Here is a 23,325-nt window from a genome sequence, read left to right as displayed (position 1 = left end):
TTCATTTTCAAACAAAAAAAATAGAACACACAAAATATATATATATATATATATATTTATAGTAGGTATCTTATACCCGAGAAGCTAGTCAATTCAGTTCAACCATGCAAAGAAAATTAATAACTTTCCCTCAAGTCAACAGATATTAAACTCTCTGATTTGTGGGTTAACAGATGGATAAGGCCACAATACTAGCTGAAGTAATCAGCCAAGTGAAGCAAATGTAGAAAACCGCGGCGTGTGCAAGTGAAGGTCTCCGCATTCCCATGGACCATGATGAGGTGAAAGTCGAGGAATTTGAGGAGAATCAAGAAAATGACCTCTCTTTGTAGTGATTACAGGCCTGATCTCTTGTCTGATTTAAGAATCTATCGATAGTCTTCTTGTTAAACTGCTGAGGGCTGCGATATGTACGTTGGGAGGGAGGTCGGATTAAAAACGTTTTCTTCCTAGCTCCTAGTGAAGTGAAGAAGAGCTTGAAGCTCGAGATTTACTAACAAGCTCTGTTCACTCTGTTTTAAGTAATATTCTTGGTAAAGACTCTGCATTAGTTAGTATACGAATATATCCATATATGTATTTGAATATTTAAAACTTGTGTTTTATTATATATTCTTCAAAAAGCTACCAGCTCAAAAGTCTTTTCTTTTTTTTATTGGTTAGAAATTTACAGAAATAGTTATCGAATGTAAAGTGGTGGTCATGACCATTCAATGAAAACAATCTTCTCCACTTGTTTTACATGCACATAATACATCATGAAAGTTAATTACAAGTCTTTTGCAACATATGATGGCCATGAAAGATACGACATTTTGTAACTGTCAATCTCCTAAAATGATCATTACAGTGTACTTGTCCTAGTGTGCAAACTTAAAACTTTTCTTTTAATAACAATAATAAAGAATAATAATAAAAAATTTGACTTAGATTTTAAAAGATTTAATAATAAAAAAACATCAAGATCGAGAGTGTACAAATTATCACACATTCATAATATGATAAATTATCACACATATTATGTCTACAGTGCGACAGTGAGTTTTTTTTCTCTTTATCCTCGTATCAAACATAGAATAAGGTGGGAGTTTGCATATTTTATAATTCATTATCCAACACACCAAACAATGCCTAAACACCTATATATTCAAAGTATATTTTGAAATCTTTGGGTTGTCCCCATAGAAAGTATATTTTGATATAAAGGTGTTAATTAACACAATATATAATGCGACGAGTCTTTTCCTTTTAAATACATGACCAAACTGTACGTCTGGATTTGAAAAAAAAAAAAAAAAAAGACCGAGGATACTTGTAAATTAAAATTTGACAGATCAACGGTTGAAGCTCTGACTAATCTGTGTACGTGTTCAAAAAATTTGAGTGGTGGTACACCTCATTGGAGCACCACCCTCTTTAATCATTAATCTATCCAAAAAGTGTTAAGTTTTCATCAACCACTTGTTGCATCTGCATTTGATGAAATCCCACATGCGGGGATTAACAATTCTTGCAACGACCCCGATTAGAAAGCTATAAACTTGGCTTTTACCGTTAAATTTTTCCCATTTAATTTATTAGGTATGTAAACATTTGGTTATTGGGAAAGTTACGTACATGGAAGGGCAAAAATACTAGAAAATTAATGACAAGTAAATATACATATTTTCCAAGCTGTGGCTTCTTTATTTGAAAGGAATGCATATTTTTTTGTCTCTAAAAATTCCTTCCAATTCCGTTCATCATTAGTCTTGGTTTAACTCGCGATAATGAATGATTAGGTAATATCTCACTAATTAGCTAGGTTTTAAGCTAAAGACTCCAATTCCACATATACGTACATGTATATAATATGATATGCGTGAACTATACATGTGCACACAAACACAATTTTTTTTCTTTTTACGCAACATTCAGTACCTCTTTTTTGCCTCTATATCCCTTGTGTCTGAATTCTCATTCTCAAGTCTTCATTCAACAAAGTCGGACTCGAAAAGAATAAAAGAAGAAAAAGAATATTGGCCTAATATAGTTGGGAGTCAAACTTGTTGAAGAATGTCAGTTCCACAAGCACCAAAATGGCCAAATTCTTCGAGCAAATGGGCTTTCACCTCTACAAATCGTAGGTTCTTCACTCGCATGCCACGATTCCTACGGTTAAACCTTGCTAAAGCACGATATAGACTGCCGAAGAAAGCCATGGAAACATTTATGAATACATATTCAGAAGCAAAGATAATTGAAGAGGACATGGCCAGGAAACTAGAGGGCCATGATTATTGTGAGGCTTGGGTGGCGACTTTGCAGAAGTCTGTTAAGAGCCTTCATTTTGGGAGTTGGGAAGAGAAAGAGGCTGCGGCGGAACAAATAAGGAAACTGGCGGAGAAAGGCTTGAAGAGGCGGAAGATCATGGCGGGGCTCGGTGTTATTCCGCCGCTGGTTGCCATGGTTGGTTCTGGAGTGGTGGCGCGCCAGAGTTTAGCCGTTCGAGCACTGACTGAGCTGGCCAATGGCTCTTTCACGTAAGTTAATATACTTTTAATGATCTCAAATGGTTAACTTTGCATCTTCTCAAGATTAATTATTTTGCTCTTGTTTCAGGAACAAGGCTCTAATTGTAGAGGCAGGACTCTTCTCAAAATTACCCGAGAATATTGGTTTCTTGGAGGAAGCACAGAAACAAGAATTTGCGCAACTTCTCTTGCCTATATCAACCCTGACTATCAGCCAAATTTCCCTCACTTCAACGAGAATAATTGCTATTGTAGTCTCAATTCTTGACTCAGATTCAAGTAATCTTAGGACCAAAGAATCATGTTTAAACACGCTATACAATCTGTCTTCGGTCTTAGATAATGCTGCGGCATTCATCTCTTCTGGCGCCGTTGAAATTCTTGTAAAACTGTCGCTTGTAAAATATTCATCAGAAAAAGCCTTGGCAATTTTAGGAAACTTGGCTGTAACGTTGGCTGGAAGAAAGGAACTCGAGCATAATCCAATGGTTCCGGAGGGGTTAATAGAGATCATGACATGGGAAGAGAAGCCGGAATGCCAAGAGTTATCTGCTCACATACTGATGATTTTAGCTCATTCGAGCTCGTCACAAAGGCAGAAAATGGCTAGATCTGGCATTGTTCAAGTTCTTCTCGAAGTAGCATTGCTTGGGAGTCCAATAGCGCAGAAGAGAGCTTTGAAGATACTTCAATGGTTCAAAAACGAAAGGCAGATGAGAATGGGGCCGCATTCAGGGCCGCAGGTGGGGACCGTGATGATTGGTTCACCGCCTGTGAATAGGCGGGGTGAAGATGAAGGGAAGAGAACAATGAAGAAGATTGTGAGGCAAAGCTTGCATAAAAATATGGAGGTTATCATTCGTAGGGCTAATGGGGCCGAGGTTTCTTCAAAGTTTAAAGCTTTGGTGATTAGTTCGAGTTCTAAAAGTTTGCCTTACTGAAGGAAATGTTTTAAAGTGGCCAACTATTCTGCTCTGTGATTCAATATGCATTGGGGTGTATGATTCGTTCTCTTTCAGAGTGATCAAATCAGTAAATGCATACTTTGTGAATTTTGTGCGTCAAATGTTCAACCTTTGATTTATTTGTTGTACACTAATTGTTTTTCTTTTTTTCCTTTTTTTTTTTGGGAATTGATTAAAAATTTTAACCATTACTTCATCAAAAAACTAATGGTGCAACAGAAATTCATTGGCGCAAAACTTTTTCTGAAAACAATTCACACGTAAATTTTTGAAGTGTATGAAGTTGGATACTTGATCATATATGTTTGTCGATTTTAATCATCTATATTATCAAATTTCAGTTTTAATCTGTTATCTTTACTTTATTTTTTTGACAATTTTAGTCGTTTCCTGATGTAGTGCTAATGCAACACTGACGTGTATATTATCACAACAACATTATCGATGAAAATTAATCAAAATACAAAAAACAAAAGATATATGAATAAAAGTAAAATTTGATAATACAGATGACCAAAATTATAAAGTGTGAAACACACATAACCAAAAATAATTTTCCAAATGCTAGGTGTTTTTTAATATGATATGCTTAGTGTGTACACAATTTTTTTCTGGATGTGGGCCCACGATCTCCTTGCTTCATGCTATCTGCCTCCTTCAAAATTACAATGGGCTTGAGCCAAATTAATTGCGTTTGCATAATTTAATCCAAACAAATGCCCGGAAGGTTTGGCCCATTAGACCAAATTTCTTGTATTTAATCATAAACCCAATCTTTGTTCCTGGTCCATCCAATAAAGCCCAATTTTAGCATATGAAGCTCAAGTTCAGTTTAGAAATTGGAACCTCACCTTGGATAAAAACTAAAATTCAAAAGTTCAATTCAACCTTTCTTCTTCTGCATTACCAGCTGCACCTCCTCATTCATCTTCCACAAAATCAATATTTGCAGAAACTATTTTAACATTCACAATTGATATTTCACCACGTTGACACTCACTGCCCTAACCCCCTGGTCACCGCCCATAATCTTCACAGACACTCACTGCCCTACCCCCTGGTCACCGCCCATAATCTTCACAGTCGCCGTCTCACAAAAATCTGTTGTCATTGCTTCGCCCTTTCATAATGTATCTGATAAGCACGAATTATATAGTACTTTAGGGATATTATTTTGTCGTATTCGTGCTTATTTGGCATCTTTTTACCCCGAGTTTGGCGCTTATTTCGTTTCATTTTTTGCTGATTGTAGGTTTGACCAAAAGAGGAGAAAAGCCAAAGAAGTGAAAGAAATGTCAAACTCTGCAATGCCACGTCAGAAATAACCGGAAGAATAGGAAGAAAGCATGAACCAATACACAGACCCTTACACGGATCCCGTGTAAGGGTCCGTGTCATTCAACCACAAAAGAAGAATTTTGCCGAAGAGACACGGACCCGGACACGGACCCCGGAGACAGGTCCGTGCCATTCAGTTACCAAGATTGCATTTACAGAAGCTACACGGATCTATATCCGGACCCCTGAACGGGGTCCGTGTCCCTCAAAGTCCGAGAATCCAAATTACAGAAGCTAGACGGACCTCTGGACGGACCCATACACGGGGTCCGTGTCCGTCTTCACAAGAGAAAGTCAAATTACAGAAGCTACACGGACCCCACTCCGGAGGCTGATACGGGGTCCGTGTCCATGATATCGGATGATGAATTTGGCGAAGATTTGCTCGAGATTTGGAAGAAGAATAAAAAGGAAAAAGACAAAACAAAATGGGGGTTGAATTTCGAGAGGGCGGCCGACTTTGGAGTTTTTGGAGAGGAATTTCATACTTGTGAAAGAAGGCAACGGCTCGGAGAGAAAATCGAGGGAGAAAACGACGCGCTTCACACGCATATCTGCGCGCCATCGCTGAGATTTTCTCGTCTCTTTTAATTTTCTAGCTTTTTATTCATGAATTCAATTATTAAATTTGATTTTGGTTTTGAATTTATGGAGTAGTTTTCTTTTGTGATCGGGACCACGATAGGAACAAACGACTGATTTTTGTTATTCATTGAAGTGTTTGATTTATAAAATTGTTCTATGTTATTGATTAATATTTGTATAAATTTCGTGCTTTTAATTTGGCCAATTATTTGCATGTTTGTTGTTTAATCTTGACTCGAAAGAGAATTGGTTAAATTTAGCTTCAAAAATATTAATCAACACGCGGTTAAACCGACTAGAAATAGTATTCGGTTTCAGTGTGCGATTTTAGGCGACAGCTGTAATTCTTCGTGGATAAATGCGTTTTTGTTTAATTAAATTCAATTAAAAATAATTGGACTGTTAAATGAAAATAGGATTATAAATTCTAGAAATGGATTTATAATTAAATTAGGGAATTGCATCGTGACAGCGAATAATCTGTGGTTAAATTGTTCCAGTGCGTGATAAAATCTGAGTTTGTTACCGTTGTGTGTCCCGGTCATTTTATTTAAATTTAAAAATCCCCAAGTTCCAAGCTTCTCTGAAATTTGCTCTTAGTCATTAATTTAGCATAGCTTGGTTTAATTTAATTCGTTACATCTTACAAAACAATCACTCTTTATTGTTCGCCTAGATTAAATAAAATAATCGAATCTTAGTAATTAAATAATAGTCTCTGTGGGATCGATACTTGGACGTCTGTCCAATTACTATAACTTGACCTAGTTCGCTTGCTAGAATTATTCCCAACCGAAATCGTCGGTCAAGTTTTTGGCGCCGTTGCCGGGGACTATTTATTTAATATTAGGATAAATTATTTGTTTGAGACTAGGCTTTTATTCTTAGTTTTAAATTTTTCAGTTATTCTTTTCTTTGGCATTTTAATTACCTTTGTTTATTCTACTTATTTTCTCTTGGAGCTTAAATCGTGCACTTAAATTTTTGATTTCAGGGGTTAGCTCGTGTTATATGAGCCGTGCTCAAGACGTCAGGAATCTAGTGCCACTTGATCTTGAGATTGAAAGCACTCTCCGCAGTATCCGCAGAGCCCGAAGGAACAACAACTTGACTCTGGAATTTGAATCTGAAGCAGAATCTGAAATAGATCATAAACCAGAAGTTGAGAGAATGGCCGGAGAAGAGGATGAACGCACGTTGATGGAACTTCATCGGCCAGCATTTGGAGGTTATGGGTCTAGTATCATCCGCCCTACGATTCAGGCAAACTCATTCGAGCTAAAGCCAGGCATCATCCAAATGATTCAAATGCAAGTAAAGTTTGGTGGAGCACCATCTGAAGACCCCAATGCACATCTGGAGAATTTTCTGTCAATCTGTGATACGATTAAGTGCAATGGGGTGAGTACTGATGCCATTCGACTCAGACTATTTCCATTCTCCTTGCAAGGAGAAGCTATGGAGTGGCTTCGCGACCTTCCAGCTGGTTCTATCACTACTTGGGATGGGCTAGTTGAGTTCTTCATGCACAGGTATTTTCCCCCTACTAAGATTACACAACTGCGAAATGAAATCACTTCATTTAGACAGAGAGATGGGGAATCACTGAATTCAGCATGGGCGAGGTTTAAAAAGATGTTGAGAATGTGCCCGAGACATGGTTTTTCAGTAGGCCAACAGGTGGAGACATTTTACTATGGGGTAGATCCTTCTGTGAGATCTATGCTTGATGCGGCAGCAAATGGGAGTCTATATAGGAAAACGCCAACCGCAGCGCTCGAAATCATATCTAATATGGCCGAGAGCAATGTGGGTTGGCAAGACAACCGCAGGGAGAAGAAAGTAGGATTCCTTGAGATGGATGCTTTGACAGCGATTACAGCAAAACTTGATGGATTGACACATCAGATGTCACAGTTACAAGCGCAGAAGTCAATACCAGTCAAGTCAGTGAATCAGATCCAAGGAAATGCTGAAATGGTTGGTGGTCCATCTTGTGACATGCCATTCATGCCGGATCTGCCTTGTGAGGAAATACAGTGTTTTGGAGGGGATTCAGTAAATTATTTGGGAAACCAGGGGCGTCAGCAAAACAATCCATACAGTTTCTCCTATAATCCAGGCTGGAGGAATCATCCAAATTTCGGGTGGAGACAGTCCGAGAATGCTGTGGTGCCATTACAGTTTAATCCTCCACAGCACCCTGCACAGCAAAGGCCTCCTCAACAACCACCTAAACCTCCACAAGGTGCTGGACCTTCTATGCCACCTGGTTTCAAGCCACAGGATAGCAAGTCTAATCTTGAGGACATGCTCGCCAAGTACATAGCAGGGAATGAGATGAGATGGCAAAATCATGATGCCATGATGCAAAGAGTGGAGACTCAACTAGGGCAGTTAGCGACACAGATGGCTACACGAGCTCCGGGTTCACTACCTAGTGACACGGAAAAGAATCCTAAGGGTGTCAATGCAGTCACGGTGACGTCTCCCACTAAGCAAGAGGCAATTGATGGTGGAAGTGATGTGAAGGAGAAGGAATCAGCCAAGCCAAAGCCTGAGGATGCAAGGGAGAAAGGTAAGTCTCTAAACTCGAACTCTAATATTGATATTAATTCACTCCCCTTTCCCCAAAGAGCTAAGCAACTGCAATTGGATACTCAATTTTCAAAATTTCTTGAGATTTTCAAAAAGCTGCACATAAATATTCCATTTGCAGAGGCTTTAGCTCAAATGCCCTCCTATGCTAAATTTCTTAAGGAGATTTTATCAAACAAGAGGAAGTTGGTTGACTTTGAGACAGTTAAGCTTTCGGAGGAATGTTCTGCTATTTTACAAAATAAATTACCCCCAAAGCTTAAGGATCCAGGTAGTTTCTCTATTCCCTGCACTATAGGAACTTCATTTTTTGCTAAAGCTTTATGTGACTTAGGTGCAAGCATAAATTTGATGCCTTATTCATGTTTTGAGAAGCTAGGAATAGGTGAAGTGAAACCAACTACAATTTCTCTACAGTTAGCTGATAGATCAATTAAATTTCCTAGGGGAATTGTAGAGGATGTGTTAGTAAAGGTTGACAAGTTTATTTTCCCAGTGGACTTTGTTGTGTTAGACATGGAAGAGGATCGTGAGATTCCTCTTATTTTAGGGAGACCATTTTTAGCCACTGGGAAAGCTCTGATAGATGTACACAAGGGTGAGTTGGTGTTGAGATTGAATGATGAGAGTGTGGTGTTCAATGTTTTTCAGTCCATCAAATATCCTAATGATACATCTGATTGTTTTAGAATTGATGCTACTGATGAGCTTGTTGAGCATGGTTTGCAGGAATTGATAGGTGAAGATCCTTTGGAGATTTGTTTGACTGTTTCATGTTCAGGAGAGTTGGAGAATGAGGATGTGAAGGAATACATGCATTATCTGGAAGCAGGCAGACCGATTTCAAGAACGGTAAACTCTAGGATTGGGGAGCTTGGGCATGTCCCAAGACCTTTAAGGTCATCCATTGAAGAAGCCCCAATCTTAGAGATGAAACCTCTTCCCTCTCATTTGAAATATTTGTTTTTGCTTGATTGTGATAAACTGCCAGTAATAGTGTCCTCTACTTTGACAGGTACGGAAGAAGAAAAGCTGCTGCGAGTTCTGAGGGATAATATCAAAGCAATAGGTTGGAGCATTGCGGACATCAAGGGGATCAGCTCCTCCATGTGCATGCACAAAATTCTGATGGAGGCTGACCACAAGACATCCACCCAACCTCAAAGACGTCTGAACCCAGCTATGCAAGAGGTGGTGAAGAAAGAGGTGATAAAGCTACTGGACGCAGGTATTATTTACCCAATTTCTGATAGTAGGTGGGTTAGTCCAGTGCAAGTTGTTCCGAAAAAAGGTGGGATCACTGTTGTGAAGAATGAAAATAATGAATTAATTCCTACCAGAACTGTTACGGGGTGGCGTGTCTGCATTGATTATAGGAAACTTAATGACGCCACCCGTAAAGACCACTTCCCCCTCCCTTTTATTGATCAAATGTTGGAAAGGTTAGCTGGACATCCTTTTTACTGTTTCCTGGATGGTTATTCAGGTTATATGCAAATTCCTATCGACCCTGAAGATCAGGAGAAAACCACTTTCACTTGTCCTTATGGGACATTTGCATATAAACGAATGCCATTCGGCCTATGTAATGCACCAGCGACCTTCCAACGATGCATGATGGCAATTTTCCATGATATGATTGAGGATTTCATTGAAATATTTATGGATGATTTTTCTGTGTTTGGCTCTTCATTCGATACTTGTTTGATTAATTTGTCTAAAGTTTTGGAGAGATGTGAGGAGTCAAATTTGGTGCTGAACTGGGAAAAATGCCATTTTATGGTGAGAGAGGGGATAGTGTTGGGGCACAAAATTTCTGAAAAGGGGATTGAGGTCGATAAGGCTAAGATTGAAGTGATAGAGAAACTCCCCGCCCCAACAAACATCCGAGGAGTGCGTAGTTTTTTAGGACATGCAGGGTTTTATAGACGTTTTATCAAAGATTTTTCCTGCATTTCTAAGCCACTGACCAATTTACTGATAAAAGATGTGAAATTTGATTTTTCTGATGAGTGTGTGCAGGCATTTCAGGTCCTGAAGGAGAAGTTGATCACCGCACCAGTGATGATAGCACCTGATTGGGGGTCGCCATTTGAGGTGATGTGTGATGCAAGTGACACAGCTCTAGGGGCAGTGTTGGGCCAAAAACGGGATAAATGCATTCATGTCATCTACTATGCTAGTATGACACTGTCAGCCGCCCAACTGAACTATGCCACTACAGAGAAGGAGCTTCTTGCCGTGGTTTTTGCTCTTGATAAGTTTAGATCGTATCTCATAGGAAGCAAAGTAGTCGTGCATACTGACCATTCCGCCTTGAAATACTTGATGGCTAAAAAGGATGCAAAGCCAAGGCTAATTCGTTGGAGTCTTCTTTTGCAGGAATTCGATTTGGACATCATCGATAGGAAGGGAACAGAGAACCAGGTTGCAGACCATCTTTCTCGTTTGGAGAATCCAAGTTCAGGTAATGCAATTATTCGTGATGACTTCCCAGACGAGCAACTCTTTGCAATCGACAGTTTACCATGGTATGCCGATTTTGTTAATTATCTATCAAGTAAGTTCATTCCTCCCCATTTTACATACCAACAAAAGAAGAAATTTTTCTCTGATTTGAAATATTATTTGTGGGAGGACCCTTATTTGTTTAGAATATGTGCAGACGGTATAATCCGTAGATGTGTACCCCAGGAAGAGGTAAGTGAAATTTTGTTTCATTGTCATGCTGGTCCGGCTGGAGGCCACTTTGGGGCAACTAGAACTGCGTCCAAAGTCCTCCAGTCTTGTTTTTATTGGCCTACTTTGTTTAAGGATTCGCATGAGTATGTTACAAAATGTTCAAATTGTCAGCGTACAGGTAATATCTCTAGACGACATGAAATGCCTCTTAATAATATTTTGGTATGTGAGATATTTGATGTTTGGGGTATAGATTTCATGGGGCCGTTCCCGGTTTCTTTTGGGAACAAGTACATTTTGGTGGCTGTGGACTACGTGTCTAAATGGGTAGAGGCTACTGCATGCAAAACTAATGACTCTAGGGTTGTTGTTCAATTTCTTATGAAAAATATTTTCTCACGTTTTGGCACACCTAGGGCCATCATTAGCGATGGGGGTACTCATTTTTGTAATCGTCAATTTGACAGTCTATTGGCTAAGTATGGGGTCCGACATAAGGTGGCCACACCTTACCATCCCCAAACTAGTGGCCAAGTCGAGGTTTCGAACCGAGAACTTAAACGCATTCTGGAGAAGACTGTCGGTGCTTCGAGGAAAGAATGGTCTAGAAAACTCGACGATGCACTTTGGGCGTACCGCACTGCTTTCAAAACCCCCATTGGCATGTCTCCTTTTAAATTGTTGTATGGAAAGTCATGTCACCTACCTGTCGAACTTGAGCATAAGGCTTATTGGGCCACCAAATTTCTGAATTTTGATGCTAAAACCACAGGTGACGCGAGAGTGCTGCAGCTAAACGAATTGGATGAGTTTAGGTTGGAGGCGTACGAGAATACCAAGCTTTACAAGGAGAAAACCAAACGCTGGCATGATCAGAACATTGTCGGTCGAGAATTTTTGGTGGGCCAACAGGTATTATTATATAATTCTCGACTGAAATTGATGCCAGGTAAGTTGCGTTCTCGGTGGTCCGGTCCTTACACCATCACGCAAGTTTTCCCATATGGGACAGTGGAGATCACTAGTGAGGCAACCGGATCTTTCAAAGTGAATGGACATAGGCTTAAGGTCTATCATGGTGGTGCCATACCCGATGAGCCGACCACAGTGGATCTGCAGGATCCCAACTGAATCAAGGGAGTACAGTCAGGCTATCGACTCTAAATTTAGCGCTTGCTGGGAGGCAACCCAGTGTTTTATTTTAGTTTTTCCCTCTGTTTTATTTTAGTTCTCTTTATTTTTTTTGCTTTATTCATCTAGTTAGTGAGTTAATCTCAGAGAATGATGGTGCAGGTAATTTATCTACTGGCGGTGGAATTTATCAAGCGTGAAAGAATTTATCGGGCGATCGGTTTCAAAATCTCGAACAGACCAGGGAAGTTTCTGTACAATTCTTGCATCTTGTGTTCTTGATTGAGCTTCAATTTACATGTTTAGATCTAAAGAATTATACATGCATAGCATCATTTTGGGTTGGGTCGTATTTTGTGCGATTTTTTTTCTCTGATCCAGTAGCTACACGGACCCCCTCCGGACCCTAGCACGGGGTCCGTGTCATTCATGCTCAAATTGGTCGATATACAGTAGCTACACGGACCTTGATCCGGACCCCTACACGGGGTCCGTGTCTGTCACTTTCCAAATAGCTGCAATACAGTAGGTACACGGACCTCTACACGGACCCCAGCACGGGGTCCGTGTCTAGCATTTCCAGAATTTACAAACTTGCGCATGAGCACGGACCTCTACACGGACCCTAGCACGGGGTCCGTGCCCTTAAATTTCGGGACTTCTCTGAATAAAATCGCGACTTCCCTCCCCTCAACCCCTAAACCCCCAAAAATCGATTTCCCTCCTCCACCACTCACATCGCCGACCGCCGCCGCCCCGTCGCCGCATTTGCCGTCCGCTACCCTCAAATATCACCACCACCACACTCCCTTTTCCATCTCCAAACGCAGCACCGCCCTCACGCCACCGCCTTCCACCACTCACATCGCCGACCGCCGCCGCTCCACCACCGATTCCTGCCGAGCCGCCGCCCACAACTCACCACTGCACCATCATCTATGTTCTGGTAAGCGTGGCTATACCTGCATTCCATTTTCCGGTCCTCCGCATTGGTGTGTCTGTGCATTCCGTTCGATTATTGCGCGTTTGTGGATTAGTGATTGGGTATTGTTTGGTCGATTTGTGTTCTGCTGGATTTACTTGTTCAAGGGTATCGGTGTTATCACGTTTTCTGTGGTTTTGGGGATAAATTGTTATTGGAGCCCTATTTTGTGGTCTCTTGTAATTTGGGTGTTGATTCTTTATCATTGCGTTGGGGTCTGTTGATGCTTGATCGTTGGTTGGGTTATTGGTATTTGCTATTGGTGGTTTGAATTGTTGGAACTTATTCGCTTGAGTCATAATGCCTCCTCGCAAGTTGACTGGTAAGCGCGCTCGGACCGGTGCTTCTTCATCCTCTGGGTCAGTCAGGAGATCATTTGATGCTTCTAAATTCACTTCCATCGAGAACTCTGACTGGTACTCGGCACTGCACACAAATCCCATGATTGTGGAAAAATCTATCCACCCTCGGATTGATCAAGAGGTACCAATACGGGCCGAGTTCGAAAAGTTTGGGTGGGGACCCTTGTTGGACATATCCGGACCATACTACCCTGATCTAGTGTGGCAGTTTTATGCGAATTTCGAAGAGAAAGACAAAACAGGGCTGACATCGATCCGCACGTACGTCAAGGGCGTCCCCATCGACATCTCCAGTGCTTATCTAGCCTTACTTTTGGGAGTCCCCAATGATGGCCCTTGGGTGGAGTTTAACCAAGTCGATTTTTTTCACTCCGACAGCACATACCGGATCCCTGAGGCTCGGCACCGTCTCCGATATGTCACATCCCCTACCGGCTCCCGTTTCAGTGTTCTTCCGACGCATATTCCGCTCATTGATCGCCTGATCTGTTATTTTACTGGGGCTAACATAATCCCGAGGAAGGCCGGAAACAATGAGGTTCGTCTGATGGACCTCTACATTATTGATAAGATGTTGAATGGCTTGGGGGCGATTCCGGCGATTCCTTTGGCATCAATCATCATGTCTCATATGCGTTCTGTTGCGCATATCGACCCGACAAAGAACAAGAAACCACATGCCCCCTTCCCGATCATCATCTCTCGGATCTTAGCAGCCCATGGCGTTGATCTCACCGGCGAGCCTTCGTTATTGCCCACATCCACACAGATGCTCACCCCCCAGGCCATGCAGGGCATGTATTTCATTTTTCGACAGGGTGCGTGGTATCGTAACCCTAGGAGTAGCCATCTCACTCGTCACCGTCGTGACCCACCAGTGCCTGCCCCTACCATTGACGAGCGAGCCTGGGAAGCCCGTGTCGAGGAGGAAGAAGCGGGTTTCGATGACCAGGCCGGCCCTCAAGCTGGTGCACCCCCTCGACAGCGAGCCCCAAGAGGTATGCGACAGGTTTTCTCCTCCATGTTTGATGCCTTTGACAACCTCAGCACCAGAATGGCTCGCATCGAGCATCATCTAGGGATTCAGCCCTCTGCTGACGATGTCTCCGCGCCCCCCTTTGACAGATCTGGCCTTGACGACATGGAAGATTTGGATACGGACTCCGCCGACGAGCAGTAGTTTATTTTGTTAGGATGTGTAGAGGATGTTATTGTTTTTCTGGATTTCGCTCTTTTTATGTAGTTATCGACGTTGTCAGACTTGATCTTTATCGTTAGTATCTGTTGATTTTTGATCGTGTATTTGTGTGTCTCTCCTATGCCCTTTTACGTTTCCTTGTGTATTCGATGTCGTGCTTTTCAGGAGTTGCTGATTTCTACCGCATCTTCACCACTTGCTCGCAAATTGTCCAGGGAAGTGTTTTTGCTTTAACTGTCTTGTTCGTTGCTTTTATATTGCTTTACACTGAGGGCAGTGTCCTTATCAAAGTGTGGGGGTGGGTCAGTCTTGTTACACATCGTTGCACAACACTTAACAACACTTTTCACGTAGGATGAGATTATTTTTTGACAACGAACTCCTGTTTCACTTGATATTCTGATTAATTTGTTAGATTTTGGGATCACCCAGAAATTTGCTTCATGCCTAGTATTGAGTGAGAGGAGTCGTAGTTTCAAGGAGAGAGTCTAACATGAACCAGTTTTGCATCAACATTTTGTTCAATGCACGTGGTCAAACTTTTACTCATTGATAGTGAATTGGTGAATTGTGAAAAAAAAAAAAAAAAAAAAAGAAAAGAAGAAAAAAGAAAAGAAAAAAAAAAAAAAAAAAAAAAAAAAAGAAAGAATGTTGACAGAAAAGGAAAAAGGAGGAAAATGTGCAGTGTTGAAAGCACCCGAAACAAAATTTTTTGGGTGAAAGTGGGTGAACAATGAGAAAGAAAAGGAGACGCTAGAGCTCTGGAATTGATGAAAAGACAATAACTGTTGACGAGTCGAAAGTTGAATGAATGTGCTACAGGAATAATGCTTATTGTATCTCACTTTTGATTCCCTATCTTTTATTGTAGCCGTGAGCCTTGGCCTTACGTTATAAGCTTAAAAAGACCTATTAACCAAGTCACTGTCGTTCAACATTTAGTAGAGAGGGGTATGAAAGTCAAGCATATGGGGCGTTTCGATAACAAATGAAAATAAGTAATCATGAAACCAAGTAGCTGGAGATGAGTACGAGTCGGACCTACACACTACACACATTTTATTCTGTTGATCTTTACTGGGTAAATGTTTGAATCTTGAATTGCGACGAAAACGAATTTTATGATATGCGAAGCGTGATCTTTTGACTGGGGGTGAACGAATGTGACAAATTGAGAAGTTTTGATTGTGTCACTTGAGTTCTGAATCTGAAATGTTTCTCATCCTTATTTTTGTCTGATTTGTTCGAGGACGAACAAAGGTTAAGTGTGGGGGAGTTGATAAGCACGAATTATATAGTACTTTAGGGATATTATTTTGTCGTATTCGTGCTTATTTGGCATCTTTTTACCCCGAGTTTGGCGCTTATTTCGTTTCATTTTTTGCTGATTGTAGGTTTGACCAAAAGAGGAGAAAAGCCAAAGAAGTGAAAGAAATGTCAAACTCTGCAATGCCACGTCAGAAATAACCGGAAGAATAGGAAGAAAGCATGAACCAATACACAGACCCTTACACGGATCCCGTGTAAGGGTCCGTGTCATTCAACCACAAAAGAAGAATTTTGCCGAAGAGACACGGACCCGGACACGGACCCCGGAGACAGGTCCGTGCCATTCAGTTACCAAGATTGCATTTACAGAAGCTACACGGATCTATATCCGGACCCCTGAACGGGGTCCGTGTCCCTCAAAGTCCGAGAATCCAAATTACAGAAGCTAGACGGACCTCTGGACGGACCCATACACGGGGTCCGTGTCCGTCTTCACAAGAGAAAGTCAAATTACAGAAGCTACACGGACCCCACTCCGGAGGCTGATACGGGGTCCGTGTCCATGATATCGGATGATGAATTTGGCGAAGATTTGCTCGAGATTTGGAAGAAGAATAAAAAGGAAAAAGACAAAACAAAATGGGGGTTGAATTTCGAGAGGGCGGCCGACTTTGGAGTTTTTGGAGAGGAATTTCATACTTGTGAAAGAAGGCAACGGCTCGGAGAGAAAATCGAGGGAGAAAACGACGCGCTTCACACGCATATCTGCGCGCCATCGCTGAGATTTTCTCGTCTCTTTTAATTTTCTAGCTTTTTATTCATGAATTCAATTATTAAATTTGATTTTGGTTTTGAATTTATGGAGTAGTTTTCTTTTGTGATCGGGACCACGATAGGAACAAACGACTGATTTTTGTTATTCATTGAAGTGTTTGATTTATAAAATTGTTCTATGTTATTGATTAATATTTGTATAAATTTCGTGCTTTTAATTTGGCCAATTATTTGCATGTTTGTTGTTTAATCTTGACTCGAAAGAGAATTGGTTAAATTTAGCTTCAAAAATATTAATCAACACGCGGTTAAACCGACTAGAAATAGTATTCGGTTTCAGTGTGCGATTTTAGGCGACAGCTGTAATTCTTCGTGGATAAATGCGTTTTTGTTTAATTAAATTCAATTAAAAATAATTGGACTGTTAAATGAAAATAGGATTATAAATTCTAGAAATGGATTTATAATTAAATTAGGGAATTGCATCGTGACAGCGAATAATCTGTGGTTAAATTGTTCCAGTGCGTGATAAAATCTGAGTTTGTTACCGTTGTGTGTCCCGGTCATTTTATTTAAATTTAAAAATCCCCAAGTTCCAAGCTTCTCTGAAATTTGCTCTTAGTCATTAATTTAGCATAGCTTGGTTTAATTTAATTCGTTACATCTTACAAAACAATCACTCTTTATTGTTCGCCTAGATTAAATAAAATAATCGAATCTTAGTAATTAAATAATAGTCTCTGTGGGATCGATACTTGGACGTCTGTCCAATTACTATAACTTGACCTAGTTCGCTTGCTAGAATTATTCCCAACCGAAATCGTCGGTCAGTATCCCCCGGTTGTTGCTTCTATTGTGCGTCCGGATGCCTCAATTCGTCCTCCCCAAATATCATCTGGCTCTATATCTCGACTCCCTGCACCGATTACCCACTTGCGCAACCAAGTCGCTGCCGCCATATCATTTTGTCCATCCATTTCGTTCGTGGAATACGCTGATTCAGCCCGTTTCTCTGCCTTCCGAGCGGCTAGTGTTACTCCATCCGGTTTGTTCCTCATTTCTTCTCTTTTATTTTCCTTTTCTCTTGTGGCTAAATATATGTGTCTTGGGTCAGTTGTATTCCTTCTATGTGCCACTATAGGGAATTCCTTTCTATGTTTATCTACATCACGGTTACTGAACAACATGAGTACTCCTAACCACTAGTATTGATGTTTCATCGGCAATTGGATCAACTCCCCCTTCAGCCGAGGATACTACTTTGGTGGCCCTTGTTTTGACTTTAACTCCACTTGTTTATTCTCCGTACTCCATGGTAATTGGTAACTTTCTTGCCCTTTTATTGAATCTTATGATATATTACCCGATTTCTTGTCATGTAGAATTAATAAAGGAATTATTTGTATTTGTGTGAAAGATGATTACTTGGAATTATCCGTTGCCTTGATTGGAGTGAAATCTTTATTTTTGGCTGCTTTGTATGATTCATCTTAAGGCGCTCTAGCACTATGGCCTATTTGTGTTGCCCTGATATTCCATGTTGGCTCTTTAGAAATGTAGTCTGGTACTGTTTGGCCATTCATTAGCCTTTGCATGGTGGTTGTGGTGAAATGACTCTTGGTTGACCTGCTACATGGATACGAGGAGTCGTAGATCATGCCTCAACTTCCATCTTCCTCTTTGACTTCTTCATTGCTCAACTTCCTCGACGTGCAGTTTGCCCAGTTTCCTCAACCACGGTTGCTTCCATTTTCTTCATGATGTTGTACGGGAAGTGTGTGACCAGTTATGAATTCGTGAATTAGTCAATCAGTGACAGGTCTACAATTCAACCGATGAAGCTAATGAGCTATAACACACTTTTTCTTTGTGAGTCTTCCTTTCATTTTATTTATGAGCCAAAATTATATTTTTATGCCAACAAAAATTTATGCTTAATTTCATCCATTGTAGTGTCATAGGAATGGTTGGAACATTGAAGGAGAAGATAATTGCAAATATAAAGGAGTGTTTTCTTAAGAAAACTGATCATAAAAGTGGAAAAGTGGTGCAAGGAACGTGCAGAAACCATAGAGTTCTGATAGTTAAAAAAATTAACCAACGTACCGTGTAAAAATTGTGGGACATGAAATATTATATAAAGGTGAAATCTAGAAAAATAATTTGGTGTAATGTTCGTAAAGAGGGGTGAGCATTCGGTTGGTTCGATTAGTCGGTCGAACCGAATTAGCCATAACCGACTCGAATCGAATCGAAATATTTATCCATAATCGAACCGACCGAATTAATTTTCATTATCGATGAAAATCGAATCGTATTAAATTCGACTAATTCGGTCGGTCGATTAGCTTTAGAAAAAATTTGTGATTTAACTTTAATTATATATATAATTTTTTTTGAACAATACAGTCTACACAAATACATAAAAATATAAAATTACACACATAACAAATGTATAAGTTTTGTTTGAACATAATTAATACATGTTTTTTTTTTATAAAATAACATAACACTGGGCGAGCCGCGTCTCGACCGGTGACGAGAGGTGGGTGGGTGGCGGATGAAGTCAAGAGTGGTAAATAGAGAAGTGAGAACGCGAAAAAAGGTGTTTTGAATTATATTAGAATTAGGGTTTAAAATTAAAATTTAAATATATATATAAATTGATAAATAATAAAAATTTATTAAATAATAATATTTATTATATTGTATTAGTAATCGATTTTAAAATTTTGAAAATCGTAATTGAAATAAATTAATCGATATAATCAAATTTTTTTATTTGAAAATCGAATTTCTGAAATAATAAGATAATCGAATTTTCGGATGGAACTCATCTATTAATTCGATTTAAACGAGCAGGAGATAACTTGAGTCCAAATTAATGGCCCAAATGGTTTTACACCCACCAAACTACGTCATATAATGGCCACTCATAATTTATACAAAAACGGAAGTCCGTGTGGGGTTTATCGCTTGGCTCTGTGTGCGATAGGGTTTCTCACCTCCCATGATGTACTCAAACTCCACCATGGATTTCAACAAGAAACGCAAAGCCGACGAGAACGGGGGCGCGTACTCCGTACATTCTGACCTCGACAACACGGTAGCATCCGTGCTCGGAAACTTATCTCCTGAAGATGCTGAGAAAATTCTCGACCCCCTTTCGAAGGACCAGTTGCTTCCCATCCTACGCGCTGCCATCCTACGCCACCCAGACATCTTGGAGGAGGTGCGCACCGTCGCCGACGCAGACCCAGTTCGGCGCAAGCTATTTGTCCGCGGCCTCGGTTGGGAGACCACCACCGAGAAACTTCGCCTCGTTTTCTCCGCGTACGGTGAGATCGATGAAGCGAACACCATCGTCATCACCGATAAGAACACTGGGAAATCCAAGGGTTATGGGTTTGTCACATTTCAGCACGTTGATGCCGCAATACTGGCACTGAAAGAGCCAAATAAAAAGATTGATGGGCGTATTACAGTGACTCAACTCGCCGCTGCTGGAAATTCAGGTAATTCCAATCCGGTTGACCTGGCCTTAAGGAAGGTTTATGTCGGTAATATTCCGTTTGAAATTTCTTCGGAGAAGTTGTTGAGCCACTTTTCGATGTATGGTGAGATTGAGGAGGGGCCACTAGGGTTTGACAAGCAGAGCGGAAAGGCCAAGGGTTTTGCATTTTTCGTTTATAAGACGGAGGAGGGGGCAAATGCATCTTTGGTTGATCCCATGAAAACTATTGATGGTCATCAGCTGGTTTGTAAGCTGGCTACGGATAACAAGAAACAATTTCCAAATTCAGGGCTGACAGGTGGAATGACTCCTGGAATACCTAACTCTGGAGTTATAGGGTCAACATCAAATTATGGAATGGGAGGTTACGCTGGTTTCGGGCCGGGGCAAAACATGTCTCAGCAGCCGCAGCAAACTGGAATGATACATCATAATGCAAGCTATAATACCACAATGGGTGGGCCTGGTGGACCAGGTGGGCGAGGGTATGGTGGTGGTTCTCAGTACATTGGTGGTGTAGGTGGTGCTGGACCTGGGGAGTTTGGTGGTGGATTAGGCAACGCAGGAAACCATAGAATGCAGCCCAGTGGTATTGGGATGCATAGTTCAGGGGCCTTTTCAGATGGTGGTAACTATGGGCTTCAGGCAACATATCCATTGCCGCAGATTCAGCCTGGAAATGTTCCAGGGCCCAGGGTTCCAGCATATCAGGGTGTGCCACCATATCATTGAGGTAATCAATTCTTGACAACTCTGCTCCAAGCCAAGCTTGGTAGTTCCTTTGCGTTTACACTAAATCAACTATAGTTGTATAGTTTGTGATCAAAATCTGCATGATAATTTATCTTCCTGTATTTGATAATTTTTAATCATTCGGCATGTTTTTAATTATACTTCTGCAGCAAACAGCTATCCTGCATTTGGTAATTGATGCTTGGAATTAGATGGGCGGGTAAATCTAATTTGAGGGTTGTATGTGATCCATTGCAAGCTTCAATGTCGGAGTATTAACTTTTTTCCACTTAATCTATAAGCTTTTCTACCTGTCATTGACTTTTTGCCACTTAATTTATAAGCTGTGCCACCTGTCATTGACTGTACCAGCTGCTAACAGGAGGCCATGCTTATTAGTACATTAGCTTGTCACTCATGAATCGTGTTTCATTTTTGAATATTATCATTCTTCTGAACCTTTTTATTTTGTTTTTTATCCTAAGTATTGTTTTTTAAAATTTAATTCTACTTTGCTAGTGACCGTAATCCTCCGTTGTTTCTTAATAAGACCTCCTTTTCTCCGGATTTAAACTTTTGAAAAACGAAAGACATCCATTGAACCTTTATTCATAATATTGAATGACTTCTTTGGCTTGAGAATTGTTCCTTTAATTCAAGCGATAACTAATAGCAATGATATTTTCTTTTTTAAATCTGCACATACGTGGTTTGTTTTTGTAATAATTGTGGTTATTGTACATATAGGGCTCATGATGTTAGTGTATCTCTGGTTTTGTGTTTTGGAATTCGAATGATGGATTGTGTTGTGCATGGATGTTGTGTTCAGGTATTTGACAGCTTCATGGACGCAAAAGCTTTAAATGGTTGTGGTGATTGATTGCAGACTATGAAATCTTTGAACTGCTGTAGATCTTTTGCTGCCTCACTCTACTCTGTCTGTCACGTTTAAGCTGTGTGGTGAAATACATATTTGCTAGAATTCTCTCAAAGTTGTTACTTGAAACATTGTCATATTATATGACGAGTTATCAGAAAAGTTTCTGACTTTTTTTTTGCCTTTGATGATATTTTTCGGCTTATCTACTGCGATTACGATCTTTGTGGTGGCTCAATTTTGTGTTATTTCATCTGTTCTGTGGGACCTTAGAGCCATCGCCCTTCCGTGCTATACATGTGTCTGTATTACCAAGATGATACATCTTTTCCCTGCAATTATAGGCTTTATTAGGTGATCGAAAATAATTCTGTTAATTTTTCAAACTTCTCATTTGATTAGCTATTCGTTCATGATGATTATTTGCTCCTCTGCTCCAAGAATGGTGATGGGAAATAGAAAAAAAAGGTTTATATGTTGTCAGCCTATAGGAAAAAGTATAGTCTTTTCCTTGTGTTCTGTTGGATGTATCTGTTGCGTAATTTCCTTCTTAGGATATTGTTTTCCTTTTCAGCCCTATCCTATCCCTGTAGCTAAAGCCCTGAAATCTGAATTTTTGCTATATGAATTTTCAAGAAATATTCCACGGTTATGGTTTTTTATTGATAGACGATGCATGATGCATAATGTCCATTTAAATTGAATTTTCTCCATTTATTCATTTAGACTATAAGAGCCAGCTTTTGATATGAAGCTCTCAACCAAACAATATTTACTTTGATGGGTAGTATTTTAAACTTAATCTGCAAATGTGGGTAAAAGTTGGACTTCTAGCAGTTTTGTCTTCTAAGTTAGTTTGTTATACATTTTGCCTCCATAAGCTCTAAGCCATGTTCCAATTCTTGTATCAATTTTGCGTCAGCCATCTTTTTTATTTTTCTAGATTCTATTATTTTTCCTTGTTGGGAAGTCCTGATGTTCATTAATTTATACTATCTTGTGGCGGTTCTGGGTTTTCAGCCTAGGAATGCTTTTAAGCTATCCCTTGTGCTAATTTGAGCTTGGTAGTTGGATAGTTTTGTGTTTTCTCATACTACCTTATGTTGGTTCTGGTTTGGTGGCCTAGGAATGCTTTTAAGACCCCTTGTGCTTCTTTGAGCTTGGTAGTGGGATGTTGCGTTTTTCTCCTGTGTACTGTAAGGGGAAATCTTGATGTTATTTTCTCACTAAAATGTTTGTTAGTTCTCTTGCCTTTGATATTGATTTATGTGATGAAATTACCACATGTTTGATTCTAAAATTTAGCTCCGTTCAAAAGTCCCATCAGTTGGAGATGAGGTCAACGGATGAAGGTCTCAACTTTCATTTTGTTTACTACATTGCTAAAATTTTTTGTGAGTTGTGAATTGGATTTGTACCTTTTTTTTATTGGCTGGAAGCATTTCTGTTTAAAGTTTCTTATGGTTACTCGTTGACATGGTATTTTATGGCTTGCCAACCGAAAGTCTGAGATGATATTGTAGTTTAATTCATTGCTTAATAATCTTACATATTTGTAATCTTAGTGTAAATTTTGAGAAGATGCCCCGAGAATGTGTACCGAAACCGAAGCCACAGTTGGACTTTGTACTCTTTGTTGCGTCGTGTCATATATTGTTGGGTTGTAGTATTTGCAGATACGCTTTCAAGCATCAATGCTAGTCATGGACGCATATCAGCAACTTCAAAAGCATTATAGCATTCTAACTGCCGAGGGATTTGAATTTAAATAGAAATTTCAAGTTTTACGTTAGAGTTGCAAAGTA

The 23,325-nt window shown here is 40.1% G+C and overlaps 3 protein-coding genes and 1 long non-coding RNA gene across 6 annotated transcripts; 3 read left to right on the top strand and 1 right to left on the bottom strand.

Moving 5' to 3' along the window:
- The first annotated feature begins 1,904 nt into the window (after window positions 1-1,904).
- LOC140812229 (U-box domain-containing protein 45-like) lies at window positions 1,905-3,477 on the top strand. Its single transcript, XM_073170454.1, has 2 exons — window positions 1,905-2,522; window positions 2,602-3,477. The coding sequence occupies exons 1-2, from the start codon at window positions 2,056-2,058 to the stop codon at window positions 3,452-3,454; spliced, it is 1,320 nt and encodes a 439-aa protein (XP_073026555.1). The 5' UTR covers window positions 1,905-2,055; the 3' UTR covers window positions 3,455-3,477.
- A 1,141-nt stretch (window positions 3,478-4,618) lies between these two features.
- LOC140813293 (uncharacterized) lies at window positions 4,619-12,369 on the top strand. Its single transcript, XM_073171798.1, has one exon. The coding sequence runs from the start codon at window positions 6,413-6,415 to the stop codon at window positions 11,810-11,812; it is 5,400 nt and encodes a 1,799-aa protein (XP_073027899.1). The 5' UTR covers window positions 4,619-6,412; the 3' UTR covers window positions 11,813-12,369.
- A 3,213-nt stretch (window positions 12,370-15,582) lies between these two features.
- On the bottom strand, window positions 15,583-17,225 carry LOC140813360 (uncharacterized). The gene is made up of 2 exons (XR_012113899.1): window positions 16,153-17,225; window positions 15,583-16,005 (listed from the first exon to the last, which is right to left on the bottom strand). It is a non-coding gene; the product is annotated as an uncharacterized lncRNA (long non-coding RNA).
- A 2,078-nt stretch (window positions 17,226-19,303) lies between these two features.
- On the top strand, window positions 19,304-23,318 carry LOC140811948 (UBP1-associated protein 2C-like). 3 transcript variants are annotated; one of them, XM_073170084.1, is made up of 2 exons: window positions 19,304-20,644; window positions 23,086-23,318. In XM_073170084.1, exon 1 carries the CDS (start codon window positions 19,408-19,410, stop codon window positions 20,641-20,643), a length of 1,236 nt encoding a protein of 411 aa, XP_073026185.1. In that variant the 5' UTR covers window positions 19,304-19,407; the 3' UTR covers window position 20,644; window positions 23,086-23,318. The 3 variants fall into 3 exon arrangements, with proteins under 3 accessions (XP_073026185.1, XP_073026186.1, XP_073026184.1); XM_073170085.1 differs by lacking the exon at window positions 23,086-23,318 and adding an exon at window positions 20,814-21,136; XM_073170083.1 differs by lacking the exon at window positions 23,086-23,318 and adding an exon at window positions 21,473-21,703 and having other exon boundaries at window positions 19,310-20,644.
- The last annotated feature ends 7 nt before the right edge of the window (window positions 23,319-23,325 follow it).

Source organism: Primulina eburnea, chromosome 14 (assembly GCF_022965805.1).
Source record: "Primulina eburnea isolate SZY01 chromosome 14, ASM2296580v1, whole genome shotgun sequence".
NCBI lineage: Eukaryota > Viridiplantae > Streptophyta > Magnoliopsida > Lamiales > Gesneriaceae > Primulina > Primulina eburnea.
This window is presented reverse-complemented; position numbering and strand designations above follow the sequence as displayed.